The sequence below is a fragment of the Choloepus didactylus genome, chromosome 24, assembly GCF_015220235.1.
Source record: "Choloepus didactylus isolate mChoDid1 chromosome 24, mChoDid1.pri, whole genome shotgun sequence".
In the NCBI taxonomy this organism is placed as follows: Eukaryota; Metazoa; Chordata; class Mammalia; order Pilosa; family Megalonychidae; genus Choloepus; species Choloepus didactylus.
In genome coordinates this window covers 21,393,863-21,412,273 of record NC_051330.1, presented here as the reverse complement: position 1 = coordinate 21,412,273, position 18,411 = coordinate 21,393,863, and the positions used below count along the sequence as shown (strand labels likewise).

The 18,411-nt window shown below is 37.5% G+C and overlaps 1 protein-coding gene across 7 annotated transcripts in view; it reads left to right on the top strand.

Annotated features, from left to right (window-relative positions):
• Positions 1–8,124, top strand: part of LOC119520099 (zinc finger protein 596-like) — a 58,187-nt gene extending 50,063 nt beyond the window's left edge. For 5 of the 7 annotated variants that reach the window (XM_037817855.1, XM_037817858.1, XM_037817859.1 and 2 more), the window contains 5 exons: positions 2,825–2,910; positions 4,007–4,133; positions 4,907–5,002; positions 5,510–5,592; positions 5,909–8,124. In XM_037817855.1, coding sequence (XP_037673783.1) covers positions 2,899–2,910; positions 4,007–4,133; positions 4,907–5,002; positions 5,510–5,592; positions 5,909–7,024 — 1,434 coding nt within the window. In that variant the 5' untranslated portion in view covers positions 2,825–2,898 and the 3' untranslated portion in view covers positions 7,025–8,124. Of the gene's footprint in view, positions 1–1,304; positions 1,315–2,824; positions 2,911–4,006; positions 4,134–4,906; positions 5,003–5,509; positions 5,593–5,908 lie in introns of those variants that run through there. The other 2 variants (XM_037817856.1, XM_037817861.1) reach the window with 2 other exon arrangements.
• The last annotated feature ends 10,287 nt before the right edge of the window (positions 8,125–18,411 follow it).

The following is an 18,411-nucleotide window of genomic DNA, read 5'->3' as shown; positions in this document are numbered from 1 at the left end:
AACAATGAAAAAATATGCAAGACCCCCCTGAGGACTGGGGGGAAATGCAGAGGTGTTGAGCTTCCTCACCTGGATGGTTGCTGATGTTCTCACAAACATTGAGGACTGACAGGTTGATGTGCCAGATCATCCATCACAGGACTTGCCTTTAAGAAGACCTGCTTATAATTGTGCCTAAGAGTCTCCCCATGAGTCCCTCTTTTTTGCTCAGATGTTGCCCTCTCTCTCTAAGCCACTTTGGCAGGAGATCTCACTGCCCTCACCCCTACATGGGACCTAACTCCCAGGGGTGTAAATCTCCCTGGCAAGGCAGGATATGACTCAAAATGATGAATCTGGACCTAGTATAATGGGATTGAGAACATTTTGACAAAAAGGGAGATCCAAAATGAAATAAAGCTTCAGTGGCTGAGAGAATTCAAATAGAGTAGAGAAGTCACTCTGGTGGACATTCTGTGCACTATATAGTTAACACTTTTTGGGTTTTAGTGTATTGGAATAGCTAGAAGTAAATACCTGAAACTATCAAACTCCAATCCAGTAACCTTGACTCTTGAAGGCAATTATATAACAATGTAGCTTACAAGAGATGAAAATGTGATTGTGAAAACCTTGCAGATCGCACTCTTATTTATCCAGTGTATGAATGGATGAGTAGAAAAAAATGGGGACAAAAACTAAATGATAACTAGGGTGGGATTGGGGGAATAATTTGGATGTTCTTTTTTACTTTTATTTTTTTTTCTTATTCTCATTTTTTCTGGTGTAAGGAAAATGTTCAAAAATATATTGGAGTAATGAATGCATAACTATATGATAGTACTATTAACAGTTGATTGTACATCATAGTTCATTGTACATGAATATATGTCAGTAATACTAAACTTAATTTTAAAAATGCAATGGAGAATAAACTAGCATTGAAGCAAAAAAAAAATACAAAAATAACCGATAGGACTTGAAGTGATTATAGACTGTAGAAGAATGATTCAGTTATCAAAGTATATGTGAAAGCACTAGGAATTGTGAGTGCATTTCAACCTAAAGCAGTAGTGTAGTGTGCTGTGTCAGATGCAGTAATGGGCAAGACCAATAATTAGAGTCACGTCCCAGGGTTGCAGATCTCTTAAGTAAGGGCTCTGATGTTTATTGACGGATGGGGTATATACAGGGACATCAGAAATATTGTTCTCAGGAAGTATGTAAATTAACCTTTATAATCAGAATTAGTATGAGTATTAAACTTTCAAAATATGTAATTCTCCAAGTATATTTAATACAACCATTTTTTCTCTTTACTTCAGGCACAAATGGGTAAGTTAATCCTACCTCTGTTTGTGACACCTTATCAGTATTTGTGCATGAAATGCATGTAATTATTGACTTCTTAGAGGAGAGTTTACATTTTACACTTCCATTCATGTATATAATGAACTTTGGGATGTTGTAGCTGATGATTAATACAGGAAAACATTTCAGCTACCACTTCCCAAAAATATCAGACCAAGCAAACCAATTTTCTCCCAAATCTCTTCATTCTATACATTCTATGCCTCCTCATCCTATGAGGATTGTGGGACATGACAATAAAATATAATTCTGCTTTTTCTGATGCAGGGGATTTTCATGATTAGATTTGCATGATGGGATCCAAATTGATGAAGACATTGGATGGTTCAATCCCATATTCCATTTCTTGGTTCATATCTGTGTTGGTTTGGATATGTTATGTCCTCCCAAAGCCATTTTTAATCCAATCTTGTTGGATATTTTGGTTAAGTTGTTTCCATGAAGATGTGTCAAACGAGTAGGTGAACATTTTGGTTAGATATTTCCATGAAGATCTGGCCATGCCCATTCAGGTTGGGTCTTAAATAGATCACTGGAGTACTTTAAGAGATACTTGAGAGCTGACAGAGATGCTAGGAACACACCAAGATGCTTGCTGTTGCTGAGAGATAATCAGAGATGCAGGCAAAAGTATGCTTGGGGATGCTCAGCTAAGAGTTGAAAACCAGAATTTGCCCTGCATAGTCTAAAGGACCAGCACATGCCAGCCATATGCTTCTCCCACTGACAGAGGTGTTCTGGATGCCACTGGTGATTCTTCGGTGAAGGTATCCTCTTGTTCATGCCTTAGTTTGGACATTTTTATGGCCGTAGGACTGTAAATTTGTGATCACATAAACTCCCTTTATAAAAGCCAATCCATTTATGTTGTTTTGCATAACAACAGCTTTAGCAAACTGGAACAATATCCAAATCCATTGGGCTAAGATTTAGAACTCAATATTGATGGTGTTACATAGTTATACATCGCATGTGAAGGAACCAAGGTCATTTAGGACAAGTGTACCAGAAGGGTAGGTGCAGATTAGAGCAGGGAGGAAGAGTCCACAGGACAGGGATGAATGTTGAAGAAACAATGCAAATGCATCAGCTAAGCATAACTGTGAGAAATTCCACTGATGGTGGAGACCTAATTCCAAATGAGACATGGGTCAGAAGTTCCTGTGTTTTGGAATCAGGGAGGAAATGAAAAGTCTCTGAACACCATGAGATAATTAACACATACAATTCAGTGAGTTTCATGTTCTTATCTATAAAATTAAGGTATTCATATCTTAATTATGTGCTAGAGAAGCCAGGAACTTCTATGCTTTGACCCTGGGGCAGACCTTCCCCTGTTGCTCCTGGAGCACACTTCATGTTCTGGTTGATGAGACTGGGTTTACTCCCTTGTGAAGTGCTTGGGATTCATGACATGTGAGTCTGGAAATTGTGGTCAAAACTTGAGTCTGAAGGATTCTCTCTCCTTTCTCAGCTTTGCTCACCTACTGCTTGTCTCATTTTGAGTGAAAATCCAGAGAAAGACAGTTATCAGCTGAGGTATTGACAATGCAGCCACAGGTGAGTAGGCAGTTATTCTTTAACTGAAATTATACCACTTTTGCCACTAGATGAGGATGTTTGCACATTTTGAAATATTCCAAAATGGAAAACTATTATTTTCCATACATTTATTGTTCCCAATTACCCAATTTCAATTTTTTGTAAATCAACTTTATTTAAATTTTATCAATGGATGCACTGTGTAGCAGTATTTTTCCCTTAGGTAGAATAAAACTTATGTCACTGGCTGTGAAAATTTTTCAAGATTTCAAGAGACCAGAAGCAATGAAGGGACTTTAAGATCTTAAACACATAGATGAATTGAAGATATAAGAGGAGAAGTGAGAACTGGTATTATAAGCCCCAGAAAATACTGAGAATGAGTAGTCTTCTACCACAGGAGTGGTCAGACTAGGGCTGTCTTTTGGTACAACCATCTCAAGGATCCCTGACTTGTTTTCCTGAACCAGCTGTATGACAAACACCTGAGTTATGTAGAATTGAGGGAGGCAGTGCTTCCTGACCTGGAGTTCTTTATGAAAACTGTTCATTTCTCCAGAATTCTTGATATTGCTTCAAATTAATAATAGAAAAGTGAATTGAATTTAGATTGAAAATGCTTCATTCATTAGTGTGTTGGATCTGTTTAAATACATAACATTATTGAACAATTCTGGAAATGAGAGGGAAATGAGATCATCCATACCCAGGAATAATCTTACCATAGTCATTTCTTAAATTGATATGTTATGAATATTTCTTACCTTATGATGTCTGTAGAATTATTTGAAATTGGTGGAAAAGAGTACTGTAATTATGGATGCTGTAGAACAACTATTAAATTCAGCATCCGGAAGTCATAATTGGAAGTCTATAGGGAAATTTCCAGGTGTACATCACACCACATATGTGGTATTCTTTACAATGGATTTGTAGATACTCAGAATGTCTGTGTGACCATGAGTGTTTCTGAAAAGTATATGACAGTTCAACATTGAGTGTGCTCTTACTTGAACTCCAAGCAGAAGCAGTCTGTTTCATTAGTGCTGTCACTTTTAGCATCAGGACTTTGGTAAGAATGGCTTTGTGTGCACCCAAATTTCTATATTTTAAGGAGTTAATGACCTTCAAAGATGTAGCTGTTAACTTCACCCAGGAAGAGTGGGCATTGCTAGACACATCCCAAAGAAAGCTGTTCAGAGAAGTGGTGCTAGAGAATATCAATCATCTCATCTCAGTAGGTGAGTCTCTGAAAATTTATCTATCATTGATATGTACTATCAATCTAATCTGTCTATCTACCTATATATATGTATCTCATATATCATCTTCTGTTTATTTGTTTCAAGATTCTAGATCAGCTTCTCTATATTGTTGTATAACTTTTATATTATTGTAATATTTTATATTGTGTATACATTTAAACACATGCAACTTAAATGAAATGTTTTCTAGTTTTTTACTTACATCTGCTTCACCTCCATAGCATTTAATCTTCTTGACCAAAACTTAATGTCATTCTTAAATCTCAGTCTCCAACACTCAGTACAGTGCTGATAAGTGAATAAATTATTTTTGAATGGATAAATAGGTGACTAGACATTTTGAAGTAATTATTCTGCCCTAAGGGATATGCTGAGGCTTCAGAGCACAATAGTAAAAATATGACATATATCATTTTCCATGTAGAATTTAGTTTTGGTGGGGTTTATGCTCATTGGATTATTTTTGAAAATATTCAACAGTTGCAGAAACAGAATATCTCCATTTGTGGTAATTCTGCAGTCTCTCTTTGAACTTGTGCATGGACAGCAACAACCAGAGGTCCCCACTTTAATGAGAACAAGGTTGTGTTACACTTTTGATGGTGAAATATCATCAATGTTCTATGTTCAAAGTACTTTTGCTTTACTGACTTTCAATGCTTACCTTTTTCTCTTCTGGCCTGCCGTGGACTTGATAATGCACTATTAACACTTAACTCAAAATCCAGGTATTTTTTTTCCTACTACAGGGTATCAGGTCTGCACATCAGATGTGCTTTCCCAGTTGGCACAAGAAGAGGAGGTGTGGACAGAAGGAATGGGATTTCTCCAAAACCAGAACCCAGGTGAGCTCTAGGAATGTGTGCATCAATAGCAGACAGGCCTCATTAGTTAGTATGTCCTTAGAAATATTAACTTCAGGTTTCTTTAAGTGAGCTATGATTTCTGAAACATAGGCAGGCATAAAGGGGGAGTTTTAGTCATATGTGGTCAAATACATTTTATCAAGTTCTGTCCAAGTGTCTGACTTTGGGAAAGAGATATTCGTGTATTATTGGAATTAATAGTATATAATGAGCCTTGTCCTGGTCTTACTCTTGGAAGATTTTCTCCCTTTTTTCTTCTTTGAAATAAAAACTTCTTTTTATTTTTCTCTTTTTTCAATCCTGAAAATCTCTGATTTTTGATGTCATATAATGTTTTCTTCTACCTAGAGTATTCCTTAATTTGATATTCTTTCCCAGCCAAGTGTCAGTATTTGAACATACTGACAGGGATATTGGGACATTACAATGTTTTCATTCCCATAATGCTACCCTACAAATTATTGTTTTATTCCTCAATAATTATAGGCAGGAAAAGTGACTGTAAACAGCCAGAAATAGCATTCATGCAACTCACCTGCAGAAAAGAAAATTCTACCATCATGCCATTGGTAAGCTTCATTGGTGTGAACCTGTTTTCCAAACAGATACCTGGGGATTGAATAAATTAGTTTAGCTGTAATTCATGTTGTGGTTAAATGCTAATCCAACAAAATCTGTTATAGTTTGAGTTTAGGGAAAAATTAAACTGAACACAAACCTCTAAACTGAGTATTTATAAAAACCTGATTGAATGATGTGTATATTAAATTCACATGGGAAAGATTTTAATCACTGAAGGATTAGTTGAGAGATCATATGTTTGGAAATGGAGAAATGTATGTATGTGAACAAATGTTTTACAGTCTGTCATCTAATTCCCCACAGCAGGTATCTCATACTCAAAAGAATTCCATTCAGTGTAATTACTTGCAAAAGGATTCCACTTTCAGACCCACAGTGACTCCACATGCATCAATTCCCATGAGAAAGAAACAATATTTAAGCAAACCACTTGGAAAAGACTTCAGTGACCAGTTGTATTTTAATCAACATAAACAGATTCACATTAGAAGTAAATCATATGAATGCCATCAAAGTGCTAAAGCCTTTATTAAAAGCACTGGCCACAGACAACACAAGAGTAGTCAAACTGGAAATCAACCACATGAATGCCTTCTATGTGGGAAAACTTTCATTAGTTTTTTTCAACTTGGACAACATGAGGAGACTCACACTGGAGAGAAACCCCATAAATGCCATTTATGTGAGAAAGCCTTTCATCAAAATTATCATCTCATACAACATGAGAGAACCCACACTGAAGGGAAACCCTATGAATGCCCTACCTGTGGGAAAACCTTCAGTAAATATTATTACCTTATAGTACATGAGAGAACACACACTGGGGAGAAACCCTATCAATGCCATACCTGTGGGAAAACCTTCAGTCAATATTGTCATCTCATCAGACATGAGAGAACCCACACTGAAGAGAAAAATTATGAATGCCATACCTGCAGGAAAACCTTCAGTCAATATTGTTATCTTAGAGCACATGAGAGAACTCACACTGGGGAGAAATGCTATGAGTGCCATACCTGTGGGAAAGCCTTCATTCGTTGTTCTAACCTAAGAACACATGAGAGAGTTCACACTGGACAGAAACCCCATCAATGTCATGTATGTGAGAAAGCCTTCAGTCGATATTTTGATCTTAAACGACATGAGAGAACACATACTGGAGCAAAACCCTATCAATGCCATATCTGTGGGAAAAGCTTCAGTCAATGTTGCCATCTCATACGACATGAGAGAACCCATATTGAAGAGAAAATCTATGAATGCCATATCTGTGGGAAAACCTTCAGTCAAAATTCTTACCTTAGGCAACATGTGAGAACACACCCTGGAGAGAAACCCCATGAATGCCATACCTGTGGGAAAACCTTCAGTCAGTATTGTTATCTTAGAGTACATGAGAGAAAACACACTGGGGAGTAACCCTATGAATGCCATCACCATGGGAAGGCCTTCATTGTTCTAACCTAAGAACACATGAGAGAGTTCACACTGGACAGAAACCCCATCAATGTCATGTATGTGAGAAAACCTTCAGTCAAAATTCTTCTGTTAAGACATGAGAGAACACACAAGAGAAACTGTATGAATGCCGTACGTGTGGTAAAGCCTCATTCATTGTAATACTCTTAAGAGAACATGAGAGAACTTACAATGGAGAGAAACCCCATAAATGTCATGTATGTACAGATGCCTTCAGTATTACGTTAGACTACATAAGAGAGCACACACTGGGGAGAAACCCTATGAATGCATACCTGTGGTAAATCCTTTGTTGTTATACCTTAAGAAGGCATGAGAGAACTCACTCTGGAGAGAAACCCTATAAATGTCATGTGTGGGAGATACTTCAATATTCTGTTGTGAGACAGCATGAGAGAACTCACACTGCAGAGAAACCCTATGAATGTCATCTATTTGGGAAAGCTTTCACTCAGTTCTCAGGCAACAGAAGAGAACACAGTGTACAGAAGCCATAAGAATGTAATCTTTATGGGAAAGCCTTAATTCTTCCAACTTTAGACAACATGGAATTATTCAAACTTGATTGAAACCCTATGAGTGTCATCAATGCGGGAAAGTTTTCAGTCAACATTCTGACCTTAGATCAAATGAGAGAAATCACACTACACATGTTTTGAATATGGAAGAGAATTCAGACATAGCTTTAACTTTTAAACAAATTAGAGAAGTCACACACTTAAGAAATACACTTTGTAATATACATGATATGTCATTTGCCATCTGTACTATTTCAGTTAATTTAAAGAAACTCATATGGGAGGGAATCTGTACAAATGTCACCTATGTAGCAAAGCTTTTAGAGAATGGTCTGATGTATGGTACAATACATAATATAAATCTAATGGCAGTGGAATGTCATCTGCTCTGATAAGCAAGCCAGAGAAATTACATGAGAAATGCTATGTTCTCAATGTAAGAGTGCCTTAATTTGTAATTTAATCTTTCAATAAAATAAGAGGTATCTGTAGGAATTAAACACTGGGACTGTAATTACTTTGCCATATCATTCAGTGAAAATGAAGCCTTAGTGTGCTTAAAGCTAAATTTAGGAATAACCATGAAAACATGAAATAACATGGTAAAGTCATAAAAACATGAAGAAAGAGGGAAGACACTGTTTTAAGAGGTTGATACCTATTGGAGGAGATCCAGAAACCTCATGATGGAGACTATATTTAATATAAACTCAGGGGAAATCATTTATTCAGAAATATGGGAGGCTGTGATCATGAATTATTGTGTCTCTGTGATGGATAGTGTTTGAGGGGATTAGGTGACTTATTGGATATTTGGTGGCTGAGCTACGGAGATCAGTTTTGGAAATGCTATTGGCATGGGGATAGAATGTGAAGTCTTATTTTGTTGTATTCTAAGGTAAGTGACTGCTTCTATGGTTTCCTCTAATTGATGAATGATGAACATTTTTTAGGCCAATGATTAAGTATCTGAAGGGGAGGAACAGATATGTTTACCTTGGTTTTGCTATTAGGGGGGAATATTACTTCATCTCAGTAACAATATTCATATGAGTAGGGAGATGGTCTTACATGCAGTACACTGAGTGAAGTAGAGGTCCAGATAATTCCCATTTCTCCTCACTAATGGCCCATTAGAGAGTATCAGAAACCACTGAAATAAACATCTTAATAATCAAAGAGGTAATCCCAAAATATACAGGACCCTTAGGCAATGCTATTATGATGGTCCAGATGTGGGAATCCAATACTTGACATTAATTTTGGAAAAATTGTCCAGAACATGCATATATGAAAACTTTTCAGTTAAGTTCATAATTTTAGAAGATTGCTGAATTCTCTCCTACTAAAATTGAGGATACTAGAAGTATTTCTCTTCTCATTACTACACCTTATATTTTCTGCAATATTGAAAGACTCATTCCTTTACCCTAAATAGATACCAAGAAAAGGTTGCCTCTTCTCATAACTTCCATTATGTGTAGACATAGTGGTGGACTTATGTAGTGTAATAAGTCAGAGTGACAGAAAAAGAAAACTTTTCTGAAGAAAAATAAGAATGTTTTGTCTGTAGGTGACATTTCAATACATAGATGTTGCTATTTGCAAAAGAAAATTAGAGGCCATTATTAATTTTTGGAATATCACAGGATCTGAAGAAAAATAAAATTCAATTTCTATATGTTAGAAATTTATTGGGAAATTAATTGTTCCCAGGCCCCAAATTTCATGGCATCAGAAGTTGCATGTCCAGTTCCATGGTGGATTCACCTATAGCAGGTGCTCTCATGGGAAATTCAGCTATTTCATTGATGTCACTGAGATTAAGTACATTATGCTTATTTTCCAGGAAGAGATCATCAGCCTCTCTACCACCAGGTTCACAAGCCTCATGGGTTGTAAAAAGCAGTTTAGTGTATTCCTCACCAGCTATTTCATTCCAAAGATATCATAATAGGACACTTGCCATATCCATAAATATGAGTAATGCATTTGGTGCCTTTCCACATCACCACTTGTTTCTATAGGTCCCTTCACTAACTAGGGAATATTTGATTCTCCAATTGCATACTGTCCATGAATGTGACCAGACTGCTAAGCCTTGGTGATGGCTTCCACCATGAGGCAGTAAACATGCATGGGGGTGCTTATATCCAAATGTTCCAGGATTATTAGTACCACTCACAGTTCAGCCCATTGGTCCCATTTATCAGTGCCGGGGGTGGTATATCATCTACCCAAGGCAAGTGAAACAGTTACTGCTGACCAATGGCTTCAGTTTGACGTACCCATCAGTGAACCAGCACTGAGCATCTGGTGGGATGTCCATATGTCAGGGTCCTCTGGATTTCAATGCATGGAGGGAAGTTCCCTGTATTGCAACAGGCTTACATTTTATGGGCACCTTTGCCAACCCACCATGCAGGCATGCCTCTTCCTGGGGATCTGAGTGAGCACAATCCTGAGTTTACTACTTCCATTTGATCATACTTTTTCATTGGACACTGCCTGGGTAAGGGTTCTGATTGCCCTGAACCCAGAATATGAGGGGGATTTCTAGCCTTAGGAGAATGGGAGTGCTCTTGATGGCAATCCTTTCCAATTCCATTAAGCCCCAATAGCACATCAGAAGTTGTCTTTCATAGGAGTAAGAGCTGGGATTCATATAGGAGTTTATGCCCTAAAGTCACATGACTCTTCTTCCATATAACCTGATGTTATGTTTCTCTTCTACTGGAATGCAATTTTCAATGTCTCATTAGATTTGCTACACAGGGGTACCACTCAATAAGTTCTTCCTTATGGCCTTTGTATAGTTGAGTGATTCATTCCAATGTTCTATGGTCTCATTTGCTTGGAGGACACAGGAAGGATGAAAGGCCAGTATCATCCAATGGGACTGTATTAGGGTTCTCTAAGGAAACAGGAGACATCTGTAACTATAAGATTTTATACAAGTGTCTCACTCAACTGTAGGGATGCATGAGTCCAAACTCCATAGGGCAGGGAGCAAACTGGCATCTCTGATAATGTTTGATGAACTCCTCAGGAAATACTTCCCTTCCTAGCTGAAGAGGAAGTGAAGATTTCTTTCTCCATTAAAAGTCTTCAACTAATTGGATTAAATCTGGCTACTTGAATTATCTCATTGCGGAAGACACACTCTTTGTTATGTAATCACAGGTGCAGTTGATTGAAGATCTAATAAACCAGCTTTCTGGTTTATTAAACAGCCACAAATGTCCTTGCAATTAACAGGCCAGTGCTTTCTTGAGCAAATGCCTCAAAATTATCACCTGGCCAAGTTGAGACATGAACCTGATCATCATGGTCCACCCCTTGTCAACTTGATAGTTATACACATCACCTTAAACCATACTTTATCTTTAAGAGCACAATAACAGGTATATATTTCACCTAACAATACTCAGCTATCCTGTGTATAACTAGAAACTCAGTAAATCTCTCTAGAATAGGGTGCAAATCTTTGGGTGACATTGACTCTTAAACTGGAGTTTAACTTAAATATTGTGAAATGAGCAATTTAGCTTATGAAATGATAAAGGGATAAAATAGAGAAGAAAATGATATTTGCTTTATGGAAAAATACTCATCACAAAACAAGGAAATATGCCATTATAGGCCTTGTTTCTATAACTGGTCATGGGGTTGTAGTTCATATCACTACCTTCTTACACTACCCATTCCATGTTCCCTTTACCCTCAGCAAGCACTTCAGCTGGCCATGGCGTTTTGCCTGGTGGGATGACCCAAACCTTCATTCCTGTGTTTTGGCCATTGGTAGTCCTGCCTGGATTGGGTTGCAATTTTCCATTGACATTAATCACAGGGCATGGTAGGATTAAGAGATGTCTTAGGGGATCTCCTGTATTTCAGGAAAAATTTTCACCTCCATTGTGTAGTTGCAGTGCTATTTCCCCTTGAGAGTCAGGATCAAGGGATGACAAGGGGTGGCCTTTGATGCTTAGGTTCATGTGTTAACTTGACCAGATGATGGTGTCCAGGTATCTGGTCAAGGAAGAACTGGTCTAACCATTACTGCTAGGGCATTTGTGGCTGGGCAGTAAACCAGAAGGCTGGTTTATTTAATCATCAGTCAATTGATTGCACCTGTAACTGATTGCATCAACAAAGGGCATGTCTTATACTTTGAGAGAATTCGATCAGCTGGATTTAATCCAATCAGTTGATTGCTTTTAAGGGAGAGAAAGAAAGGACCTTCACTTCATTGACTAGCCAGCAGTTTCCTGAGGAGTTCATCAAACACCTTCATCAGGGTTACCAGTTCACTGCATGCCCTATGTAATATGGAATCATGCATACTGCCTTACATAATTTGGACTCATGCCTCCACACAGTTGCATGAGACTTTTATAAAATGTATTTATAGCTATCTCTTGTTGGTCCTGTTTCTTTAGAAAACCCTAATCGATAAAACCAGTATTGAAAACTAAGTATCATAACAGTAAACAAAATTCTGGGTGAATGTTCTGATTAATGTGTTTTTTTAGCCCAGGAAAACACCTTGAAATGATTGGAACTGGTATTTCACCCAGAATTCAAAAATATAACAAAATGGTTACACAGAATTCTAGGTGAGTGTTCACTTGAATGTGACTTTTCCCCTAAGGAATACACCATGAAAGGGAATGGAACTAGTATTTCACAAAGTATTCAAAACTAAGGACCATAATGCTTAAAAAGAAGTGTGAATGGGTGTTCTTCAGAAAGTGTTTTCAGCTCAGGAAAACACAATAGAAGAGAGTGGAGAAGTATTCAATCAGTATTCAAAACTAAGTAACAATGGTTACACAGAATTCTAGGTGAGTGTTCCTTTTTTAATTTAATAAATTTTATTTTGAAACAAATTCAAACTTACAGGAACAGTTGCAAAAACAGTACAAACCCCATACATAGAACTCCAGCATACCCTGACCCCCTCCCCCGATACCCCGATCCACCACCTTTAACATCCTGTCACACCACCATTTCTGTCTTTCCCCCCTCCCTCCTTCCCTCCCTTCCTATCATCCATCATCTATTGCTCTGTCCTCTGAACATGAGAGCAAGCTGCACATATCTTTGAACAAACAATATAATTCACATATACCTTTCCCATGGACAAGAACATTCTTTTATGCAATCCCATTAAGCACAGCTACGAAGTTCAAGAAATTCAACATTGATACAAAGCTTGTATTCTATATTTCCTTTTTTTTCCTTGTGTCCCTTTGAGCCTCCCATCCTTGATCCTCAGGTCCCATCCAGGATCATCCATAGCATTTAATTGTCATCTATTTAGACTGTCTTATTTTTTCTATTGTGGAAACATATATACAGCCTAAATCTTCCCATTCCACCCCCTCCCTAGCATTCCATCAGTGGGATTAATCACATTTCGAATGTTGCAATGATATCACCTTCCCACCATCCTTTTCTAGAAGTTTCCCTTCACCCCAAACAGAAACCGTACACTCATTTCTTAACTCCCCATTGCCCCTTGCCCCACTTCCCATAACCCATATTCTACTTTTCATCTCTATGGTCATATTCTCTGATACTTTCTTTGTGTTTACTGTGGGGCTTAAATTTAACATCTTAAATCTATAACAATCTTGTTTTTCTTTGATACCAACTTAACTTCAATATGACACATAAACTATGTTCCTATACTCCCTCATTCCCCCACCTTTATGTAGTTCTTGTCAAAAATTACATATTTTACATTGAGTACAAAACCACTGATTTATCATTACAGTTTATGTATTTTAGATCCTGTAGGAAGTAAATAGTGGAGTTACAAATCAAAAATACAGTAGTGTTGGTATTTATATTTACCATGTGATCTTTACTGGAAATCTTTATTTTGTCATGTAGTTTCAGTCAATTGTTTAGTGTCCCTTCCTTTCAGCCTGCTTAACTTCCTTTAGCATTTCTTATAGGACTGATCTACTGGTGATGAAGTCCCTCAGCTTTTAATTAGCCAGGAATGTTTTCATCTCCCCCTCATTTTTACAACTCCAGGTGTTTGTGAATTCTCCAAGTCTCTGATGGTTATTGACTTCTATCTGTATTCTACTGTGGTCAGAGAATATGCTTTGAACAAATTCATTTTTTAAAAATTTATTGAAGCTTGTTTTTATGTCCCAGTATATGGTCCATTCTGGAGAAAGATCTGTGATCACTAGAGAAGAATGTGTGTCCCAGTAGCCTGGGATGTAATATTCTATATATGTCTGTTAAAATTGTCTATATCTCTCTCTCCTTTCTTTGTTTCTCTGTCAGTAGGGCTCCCTTTAGTATCTGAAGTACGGTAGGTCTTTTATTAGCAAAATTTCTCAGCATTTGTTTGTGAAAAATTTAAGCTCTCTAAAATTTGAAGGAGAGTTTTGCTGGATAAAGTATTCTTGGTTGGAAATTTTTCTCTCTCAGAATTTTAAATATGTCATACCACTGCCTTCTTGCCTCCATGGTGGCCACTGAGTAGTCTCTTCTTAGTTTTATGTTGTTTCCTTTGTATGTGGTGAATTGCTTTTCTCTTGCTGTTTTCAGAACTTGCTCCTTTCCTTCAGTATTTGACAGTCTGATCAGGATATGTCTTGGAGTGGATTTATTTGAATTTATTCTATTTGGAGTTCACTGGGCATTTATGCTTTGTGTATTTATATTGAGTAGAAGGTTTGGGAAGTTTTCTCCAACAATTTCTTTGAATACTCTTTCTAGAATTTTACCCTTCTCTTCCCCTTCTGGGTCACCAATGAGTCTTAAATTTGGATGTTTTATTTTATCTATCATATCCCTGAGATCCATTTGGATTTTTTTTATTTTTTTCCCCATTCTTTCTTTTGTTCTTCATTTTCTGTTCTGTGGTCCTCAAGGAGGCTGAGTTGTTGTTCAACTTCCTCTAATCTTGTATTATGAGTATCCAGAATCTTTTTAATTTGGCTTGCAGTTTCTTTAATTTCCATAAGCTCTTCTATTTTTTTATTTATTCTTGCAATTTCTTTTTTATGCACTTCTGGGTTCTTCTTTATGCCCTTTATATCCTGTGCCATGCTCTTCTTCATGTCCTTTATATGCTGTGCCATGCTCTCATTGCCTGTCTGTAGTTCTTTGATTAGTTGTGCCAAGTACTGTGTGTCTTCTGATCTTTTGATTAGGGTGTTTAGGTTTGGGTTCTCCATATCATTTGGTTTTATCATATGCTTTAAGATTTGCTGTTGTTTTTGGCCTTTTGGCATTTGCTTTACTTGATGTCTAATTTGTCAGAACTGCAGCTTGGTGGTGTACATTTTCTCTAACCAGCAGATGGCATCCATGAGTCACCTATTCCCCTCAAGTCATTTCTCCCTGACTTTGTCTTTGTGTTCTGTGGGGACCTGATTCTTGTGGGGTTCAATTGGTGAACTAAATTTGGGTGTGTTGATGCTGTCCACCCTGAATGAGGGGTGTGTGTCTGAGTGGTTAGGGAGGGAGAGCAGCTTTAATATTCAAACCTCCCAGGTGTTCCTGGAGATTTAAGACTGTTGTAAGAGTCTAAGCCTTCATTTCTGTCTTGCCACAGTTTGTCTCTGTCACTGACCCACAAGTCCTTGTTATTGATGTAGGATCCCTGGAATTTCTGAGTGGGTCTCCCTTCCGTGCTGTGCTTTTCCAAGATCTCTGCTGAAGGAGGGCTGCACAACATCACATGTGTGCACTGACCTCCAGGGAAGCCCTGGGATACTGTGCCATGCAGAGGCATTCCCAGCCCACTTCAAAGATGGTTGAATGGGATGTGTTAACTTCCCCCTTTTCACACAGCTCCACCCTCCCAGCTCTGGGATAATCAGCCATCGGTGTATTAAAGGCCACTGTCCATGGCTGATATTGTGGCATGTGCACAGTGCTGCAGGAAAGACACCCCATAACACTGGGATTCTTGGTGTGGCTCTGGGCTGTGTGTCTGGCCCTGGGCAGGAGTGTTCCCCAGCCCACTGGGGAGATGGCTGCAAGTGGTGTGTTTTTCCTCCTTTTGGTTCCCCTTTGTTCCCCTGGCCCTGAGATAATCAACAGTGGATGTGGGAAGGGGTATCCTCCACACCAGACACCGAGGTGTTAGTCCAACCTGCTCCCACCGTGCTTCTCTGTGCAGCTCTCTGCAGCATATCTGCAGCTGCTCCCAGGCTTTTTTTTTTTTTTAAATAACTAGTCCGTCTCCAAACACCAACCCACTACTTCCCCACACTGCAGCATGGCCAAGGGACTTTCAGCCAACTCACTCATTTCAGAACGCAGACTCCTGGTTTCACCAAATGCATGGTCCCTGTAGATTTAGCAGACCTTGTCTGGCTGTTGCTATGCTGGAACTGATGTTCTGGGTCACTTTCTGGTTTTTATCTAGTATTTTTCGTGGAGCTGTTTTTTTGCCCTGTCTCACCTAGACACCATCTTAGGTTCTCCCTAGGTGAGTGTTCTTAACATGACTTTTCAGTTCAGGAAAAGCCAAGAAGAGAACAGGTATTTCACCCAGTATCCATAATTTAAATAAGGATTACATAGAATTCTAGGTGAGTATACATCTGAAAGTGAGTTTTCACATCAGGAAGAAACCATAGAACTGTATGGAATTGGTTATTCACTCAGTATTCAAAACTATATAACATAATGGTTATACAGAATTCTAGATGAGTGTTCTTATGAAAGTGAGTTTTTCCCTCAGGAAATCACCATAGAAGAGAATAAAACTGTTATTTTACCCAGTATCTAAAACTAAGTAACGTAATAGTTAACAGTGTACTAGGTGAGATTTTTTTTTTCTGAAAGTGACATTTACCCTCAGGAAAACACAATATAAGTTAATTTGTGTGGTATTCCTCCAGTATTCAAAGCTAAGTAATATAATAGTTACACAGAATCCTTGGTGATGGTTCTGCTTGATGTGAATATTCAGCTCATGTAAACACAAGAGAAGTGAATGGAGCTGGTGTTTTACCCAGTAATAAAACTAGGTAACATTCTAGGTGAATGATCATCTGAAGGTGAGTTATCCACTTAAGCAAACACCATAGAAGAAAATAGATCTTCTATTTCACCCAGTATTGAAAATTTAAAAAGTATTGAAAATTAACTAAGTGTTCCACTCATGAAAATGCAATGGGAGTGAATGGATCTGGTATTCCACCAGTATTCAAAACTAAGTAACATTGTGGTTACAGGGAATCCTAGAATGATGTAGTTTTGAAAGTGAGTTTTCTGGAAAAAAAAAAAAAAAAAAAAACCATAGAAGTGAAAGGAACAGGATTTGGCAAAGATTTCAAACTAAGTAACTTAATGGTTACACAGAATTCAAGGTGAGTTTCTGCTGAAAGTGAATTTTCCACAGAGGAACACAACATAGAAGTGAATAGAACTGGTAATCCACCGTATTCTGGATATAGAAACATAACAGCTACACAGAATTCTCCATGAGTGTTCTTTTGAAACTGAGTTTTCAGCAAAGGGCAAAAACAAAATGAATAGAATCAGTATTTCAAGCATTATTCAAATGTAGGTAACATAATGTTTATCAAAAACTAGGTGAGTATTCTTCAGAAATGAGATTACAGCTCAGGAAATCACCATATAAGTGATTGTAACATGTATTTAAACAAATATTCAAAACTAAGTAACAACATTTACACAGAATTCTAGGCATTTTCTCTAAGTAATTATTTGACTCAGAGTAACACTATATAACTGAATGGAACTGGTATTCCTCCAGTATTCAAAACTAAGGAACAGGTTTACAAGCTATTCTGTGGAGTGTTCTTAAAGAACTGTGTTTTCCCCTCAGGAAAATACCATAGTTGTGAATAGAACTGGTATTCCACCACTATTCAAAACAAAGTAGCGTAATGTTTACACAGAATTCTAGATGAAAGTTCTGCAGAAAGTGAGTTTTCATCTCCAGAGAACACCATAGAAGTGAATGGAACTGGTGTTTCACCCAGTATCCAAAATGAAGTAAGGTAAGTTTACACAGAATTATAGGTGAGTGTTCTACTGAAAGTGAATTTTTTGCTGAGGGAAACAAGATAGAAGAGAATTGAACTGTTATTTCACTTACTACAGAAAACTAAGTAACATTATGGGTACACAGAATTCTAGGTGTCTGTTTTATTGAAAGTGAGTTTTCTTCTCAAGAAACACCATAAAAGAGAATAGAACTGGTAATTCACCCAGTATTCAAAACAATGTAATAATTTTTATGCAGAATTCTAGGTGAGTGTTTTACTGAAAGTGAGATTTCTGCTCAGGGAAACACAAGAAAGTGAATGGAACTGGTATGCAACCATTATTTGGAACTTAGTGACATACTGGTTACCCAGAATTCTAGGTGAGTGTTCTGCTGAAAGTGAGTTTTCAGCTTGGGAAAACACCATAGAAGATAATAGAATGGGTATATCAAGCAGTATTCAAAATAATTAAAATATTGTTTACACAGAATTCTAGGTGAGCATTCTTCTTAACAAGACTTTTCAGTTCAGGAAAACACCAAGAAAAGAATAGAACTGGTATTTCACCAAGTATTCAATACTAAGTAACTGCGTTACATAGAATTCAAGGGGATTTTACAACTGAAAGAGAATTTTTTCAAATATGGAAAAAAACCACAAAAGTGAATCCAACTGGTAATACACCCAATATTCAAAAATATGCAAAATATTTTCACAGAATTCTAGGTGAGTGTTCTCCTTAAAGTGAGTTTTTGCATCAGGAAAACACCATATAACTGAAGAGAAGTGGAATTCCACCAGTATTCAAAAC